This window comes from Myzus persicae, unplaced genomic scaffold, assembly GCF_001856785.1.
Source record: "Myzus persicae strain clone G006 unplaced genomic scaffold, MPER_G0061.0, whole genome shotgun sequence".
Taxonomy (NCBI): domain Eukaryota; kingdom Metazoa; phylum Arthropoda; class Insecta; order Hemiptera; family Aphididae; genus Myzus; species Myzus persicae.
Genome location: NW_019103986.1, coordinates 73,263 through 80,242, shown reverse-complemented (window position 1 = coordinate 80,242; position 6,980 = coordinate 73,263). Strand labels below are relative to the sequence as shown.

At 30.1% G+C, this 6,980-nt stretch overlaps 1 protein-coding gene across 1 annotated transcript in view; it reads right to left on the bottom strand.

Annotated features, from left to right (window-relative positions):
* Positions 1–2,871: 2,871 nt before the first annotated feature.
* LOC111037233 (neurogenic protein mastermind-like) overlaps positions 2,872–6,980 on the bottom strand; it is a 30,317-nt gene continuing 26,208 nt past the window's right edge. Inside the window, exons 4-8 of the mRNA XM_022319643.1 lie at positions 5,341–5,640; positions 5,061–5,253; positions 4,645–4,995; positions 4,335–4,552; positions 2,872–4,181 (exon numbers count right to left, since the gene is read on the bottom strand). Coding sequence (XP_022175335.1) covers positions 3,624–4,181; positions 4,335–4,552; positions 4,645–4,995; positions 5,061–5,253; positions 5,341–5,640 — 1,620 coding nt within the window. The 3' untranslated portion in view covers positions 2,872–3,623. The remainder of the gene's footprint in view (positions 4,182–4,334; positions 4,553–4,644; positions 4,996–5,060; positions 5,254–5,340; positions 5,641–6,980) is intronic.

Genomic DNA, 6,980 nt, shown 5'->3' with positions numbered 1-6,980 from the left:
TAGAGGTCGCCATCACCATTAATTATAATATATCTTTAATTACCTATAAATTATAATACATAAAATAAAATTATTAATATAATTAATCGTGTCCACCATATAAAGTTTGGGTGTGGTGTGGTCACAGTGTTATCTACCTGTAACCTGGCACCCATGAAGCCTTAATTATTATTTTTATGATTCTACTGTTCTACAATCTAAAGATAAGTAATAACTAATAAACTAATATAGTAGTCAGATAATATTTTCAAATTTTGATCAATGTTTATATAAATTATATTGTAACCATTGTACTTACATGTATACATTTAATAATATGATTATTGAGATTAAGTATTGACTCTAGAATTAAGAATGTATCTCATCTTTCAGTATTTAGATACTTATAGGTCTAATGCAATAACAATACAAGTTAAGTACCTACACATTATTTTTATGTAATACTAATTGAATTTTTAACAGCAATGATAAATGGTTTGTAAGATGATTTAATTGAAAACTAAAATGTTGAATCAAAGGTCTGAAGGAGGTATGGACCAAATTGGTATATATTTGGAAAATTTAAACTGCCACTGACCAGACCTTAAACATATGAATTAATTAGGTCATATACCAACTCATGCTTCATAAGCTAAAATTAAGTTATAATAGTTCACTAAAGGTACACAGCAATGTTATTTATATTTTAAAATATACTACTAGGCATATTTTATATAGTAATACTAGCTATGACCTACTTGTGTTAATAATTAGTGGTATAACCAACAAATTGCAATGATTTTTTGATAAGCCTGTAACAAATAGTGAATAAACTGTTTCATTTTGTCTAAAATAAATATTTCAAAGAGAAATAACATCAGCAATTTCTTTATTGAGTCAAAAAAATAGTAATTTATGCATGGCAAGACCTCATAATTGTTGGCCTCTTATGGGCTTACCAAGATAAAATTCAGTTATGTAATAGTCACTCAATATAATTTAAGCACACAGTTAAAATAAGGATTTGGATAAATTGAGAGTATTAAGTTTCTACACAAAAATACAATTCAGTTAATATAAAATGTTCATATATTATATTTTGTTCTACAATTGTAACTAACTCGGTTCATTCATTTTTACTCATAAAACCAATAATCTTTGTTTTGTTTTTTTCTTAATTTTTGTACAAGGTTATAATATAATCATAAATGATTTCCTGCGTATTTAGCACAATTGAAATCTTGTTTTTTTAAATATAATTTAAACTTACAATTTAAGTCGGGTATAAATGTATAATAATAGTGATATATAAATATTATTAAACCTTAACTCTCTATATAACAGCGTAATTGATAGGCTACACACACACACATACATACATATATATATATATATATATATGTATATATGTATAAAATGTATATAATTATTTATATTTAATTAACTATATAATATTAATATTTTTTTTATTTAGTTTATAATAATCAAGAAAAGCGCACCAGAAAAAAAATAACAATACAGAAAATTAAACAAAAAATTAAAGAGTGAAAAATGTTGAAAATAATAAATTCTTTAATTATAATATAAAAAGAAAAAAATAATAATGATTGTCAGTGGTATTATTATTTTTTTTTTTCTATACATCTAGAACAAGATTTTAGTTTTACGTTCATACAATAAAAATAAACTGTGGTAAGCGACACAAGACGAAAACAAATTAATAATAATAATAATTAAAATTAATATAAGTCATACAATGTAAAAAATAAAAAACAAATTGGTGTTCATAATTGTCACGGTACTACAGACTAATTGACTCAACAATATTATATATTTATATATAAAAAAAATTATTATTCTCTTAGGTTTCATTTAAAACCAAAAAAACACTTTACATAACAAATTTATGGTTAATATTTTTTTTTTTTTTGCTTGGTATTACACACATTTAAAAAATATTTTTCATTTTGTTGTATAAAAATAAAAAATTGGGCACCGAATAATAATTGAAAACAATATGAAACTAACTGTCAATCACACACACAGACATTCTCTCATTTTTTATTGCATTTGTATTAGTATTAAAAATTACTTTGAACATTTTTACAAGAAAAAAAATCATTAACAGGCTGAATACTAGTGGCGGAGCACACAGAACAATTCTTTTTTACTTATATTGTAATAATTTTGATGATTATTATTTATTTTTGTTATAGAATGAAAAATGTTTTAGTGTGTTTAGCCACTGGTTGAACATTCAGTCTTGGTATTTTAGAATATCAATCGGCAACTACAAATTACTAATAATACAACAGAAAATAGTTTGAATAATATATTATATGTGCATACATACGTACATAAATTATATATTTTTTTTTGTTATAATATTTTTTTAAAATTTTATGTCAACAACACAATAATAATAATAATAATAATAATAATAATAATAATAATATTAATAATAATAATAATAATAGTAATAATAATTTTACAGACCAAACTGGTTATAATTTAAACAATTCTAAATGTATATGTATATATATATTTATATATAATAATGATAATAATTATTATTTGTTCAAAAGCATATTATTATTTACAATAAATAAATAATGTAATTTTTTGGGCGCATTTTTTTAAAAATAACCTCAAGTAATTATTATATTTGCTTTTTTTATTGAATACATAATCATTAGAAAACCATCACAAAACAGTTTCTTATAGAAACCTTAACAAACTTGTAGCTTGTATGGTAAAATTGCTGTTATGGCAACAAAAACAAAAATAAAACAAGAAAACAAAAAAGAAGAAAATCATCAGGGAGCCACTCGCTTTGGAAACGTATGCAAGAATAACTAGTTGAGATCAAACGAGGTTGTTCCCCCATGGGTATTTTTTCATCTTTTTATAAGATTTTCAATATTCTTTCACATAATGAAGTATTTTTATTTTTTGCTGACCATCATTTGGTAACTTGGGTTAATTATTTTGGTCGCATGTTCACAAATAAGATAACGACCTGTTTAATGAGTAAGGTAATTGAATAATAACTACTCGGTACCTCTTTCAAAACACACATTACAATTAATTTATTATAATATTGTACCAGGTAAAGGAAAATATAGATGACAATAAATGCACTGTTGACATCCCATCAATTAAATCCTTAACTCATTGAGTGGTAACAATATTTATTGTATGCAAGTTGCACAGTAGAAACAGTGAGAAAGAAAAAGAGAAGTAGGAACAAAATGTCATATTTGACATTTACCTTTCTAAATAGTTATAAAATACAATATAAATAATATGTCTTTCAAGTTAGGCTAATAGTAGTTATTTTATACAGCCTATGTAGCTTTGCATTTGCACTGGATTTCATCATTTGTATTGGCCATCAAAAATGATTGTTCAATCATAAACAAAACTATTACTGAAATTTTTCAAAAATTATATTTAAGAATACAATTTTACTTATTAAAAATAAACTTAAAACATTTTTAAAAAGATGGTAAATTTTTATTTAAGCTACATTGGCCGTAGTGCAACTTTCAAAACAATGTGATCAAGTTCATAGTTAATATCACAAGCATTAAATATCGATCTATGTCAAGGTGCCAATGTCTAATGCAGTATTATAAAAACGTTTAATGAGCATCAAGGAAATCAAAGTTAAAATCACCAAACGTCTGTTGCTTATTGTTAAAACCATTCTTACTATCATTAGCGAGTGGCTGATCGAGAAAATCGAAATTGAAATCACTGGGACTAAATGAATTACGGGACGGTAATCCATTGTTGGTGTTTAACATAGTTGTTGGATTTGCAACGGGGGCAGGTTGCATTGTTGTGCTTGGCTGCTGATACTGCTGCTGATGTGGGTTAGCTCCGTAGCCAGAAGTCATGTTACGCTGATACGGATTTCCAGTATTCATTGTTGCTTGCTGTTGTTGCTGTTGGGTGAATGACTGTTGTTGCTGTGCTCGCATCATGGACGGGTGCTGCTGAGGTTGAGGCTGTTGTTGTTGATGATGATGTTGAGGATGTTGAGAGTGTTGTGGGTGTTGTGGATGTGATGGATGTTGAGGTTGTTGTTGTTGTTGTGGTTGTTGAGGAACCATCTGTGCATTAGTAGTCATACGACTCTGGCCACCTCCACCCATTTTAACATTCATTGCTTGGGACATCTGAAGATTTACTGACATCTAAAAACATGGTTAAAAATATAAATCATTTTAATCAATGTTACCTTTTTAGGTAAAAGTTTTGAAATTTGCTGACAATTTTATACATAAAGATGTTTTTTTGGGGGGGGGAGGGGGGTAAGAAATATAGATATAATAAGTAACATTAATTACTTGATTATTTTGTGACTGCATACTAATATTGGCATGTTGTTGCTGTGTCATAGTTTGCTGTCCATTACCCATTCTAGCAGACATGTGCTGCATTTGTCCAGCCATCAAGTGAACATTATTTGGTCCTGTTTGGCAAGCATTTATACTTGGATTAGCACCACCATAACCTGCACCAATATTGTTTACTGGAGTGTTTCCAGCTTGGTTTAAATTTCCAACTACAAAAAAAGTACAAGTATTAGAAAAAACAAATAAAAATGGTACTTTTGACTAGTATCAACAACATTTATAAATTAGTTTAAGTAATTACTTGAGGCTTGGCTAACTGTGGGTCTAAATTGATGTTGTTGGTGCTGGTGAGGTTGTGGCTGTTGTTGTTGTTGATGTGTTTGTTGTTGATGTGGTTGTTGTTGGTGCTGCTGTTGTTGATGTTGGTGTTGTTGCTGTTGCTGATGTTGCTGCTGTTGTTGTCTTGCTGCTAACAATTGCTGCCAATCACTGTTAAATGCTTCTGAACTTGGTGTGACATTTGGTGGCCGTTGAAGATTCCCTGAGCCTGGGTACATCATATTTCTTTGAACTGATGACATATTACGATCATAGCCACCTGCCATTGGACCACCACCACCAGTATTAGCCATTTGTGATCGTAGCATAGGTCCTAAAATGAAATTTAGTCTTAATTTATATCTATAAAAATAATTAAAAAATTAAGTGTTTTCTTACCTGAAGGGGGAATAGGTTGTTGTTGTATAGGTCGTCTAGATTGAGCGCCTTGTGGTAAAGACTGCCGGGCAGATGGCATGTATCCTTGTGCAGGAAACTGGGTTTGGCACATACCCATATTTTGGGCAACGTTTAGTTTGTATTCAGGAGGAGGTGGTCGACATCCACCAGGACCCATCATATTCATCTGGTTCTAAATACACACAAGAATGTTAATTAAATTAAATACACGTTATGTTTAGAACATAATAAATAATGAAAATAATCAATGTGTACATACGGGTGTCCTATTCATGTGCTGAGGTAACATGTGATGTTCGTTATTCATGTTGGACTGCTGTACATTAGTTGGTGGTCGAATATTGGTTGGACTGGCTCCTGCACTGAGCAGTCTAGCACGCTGTTGTGAGAATGTCATACTCTGTGACTGGGTCATATGCATGTAGGACTGTTGTCCGTTGTCTCCGCAGTTGGAATTATAGTATTGCTGCATGGGCGCCCCACAATTTGGTGCTGTTGTCGAAGCGACTGAAGCACTGGTCATAAGTCTGTCTTGGATGGCTTGCGCTTGACCAAAAGCCTGCAAAAATAACAGAATTAGAGTGTCTCAAAAACGACGTCATAACACAATTAATGTGTTAAACCACCCGTTATAACAATAACTAAAATCATTAATGTCATTTTTATTACACACGAACATTTGGAATGGAAAGTCTAATTTTTAACATACATCGTCGAATGTTGCTTTTACGCGCCTCGTAAAACAGCTATTGAACATATTTTCAAAAATGATAACTTGTAAACGAAAACGAAACCGAAATATGATGAACAAACAATAGCCACACCATCTAAATTTCATTGAACAGCTTAAAAAAATTTACTATGTGTCAATTATTCACACATTATTCAAATTTCATGAGTCAATAGTTTTGAACCGCAACAATGTCTTGTTGAAACACACAAGGAAAACAGTGTCAAATGTTTTGGTGTACCTAATAGAAGTTTACCAATCGTCCGTAAATAATTGAATGGGGCGAGGTTTAATGGTCCTCTTATAATTAGTTTTCGTTTTAAACTAATCGTATGCTATGTGTGCGTTATTAAAAAATATAAAAGGAAGACTAATAATAACAACGCTCTAAATTACGCCACGTACCACGTACGTAAACGCTATTACTGAAACAATATTATTATTTGTTTCAGTGATTATTATTTATTATTATTTATTACCCGATAAAAACAATAATTTTATTAAATGCGTAACGTTATATCGAGAACTAACCTCTACACCACGACGCGACGTTCGAAATAAGAAAACACAATAAAACACAATAATGTTATATTGAATTACATATTACATTATTACTATTATAATACACAGCGACCGAATACTGTAAATTGCAATAATCATTGAGCGAAAGACAATATAATATTGTATGTTATATAAGGGGAAAAAACGAAAGAAATGTTTCCGGTTAGTTTCCACGTGAACGCGGGGCAATAGTAACAATAATGGTAGGTATAACGGCGAGGCGGGAAAGGAGAGTGAACGACGACGAACACCAATACCAGGTCCCTAATAATGGGCTTTCGATCCAAAACGCAAGCGCACTTTTTTAATGCAACCGATCGCCACACCACATCAAGGACAGGAATAGAAAATGTATTATTTTTTTGTATTGCACACCTGTAGGAATTAATAAAAGATGGAAAAAAAATAAGTATCGGTATAGGTTTTGATATTCCGCCGGATAATTATCCTTGAATGTCGCTGTTAATTTATGTCAACGAACGAGTGGTGTTGGTGTTAGGTAGGAACGACGACGATTTTCGACCGACAGTTTTATAAAATTATTTTTTTTAATCGCGTGTATAATTTTTTTTTTACTCCTGAACGCAACAGCAAATGGTAGCCGCGTT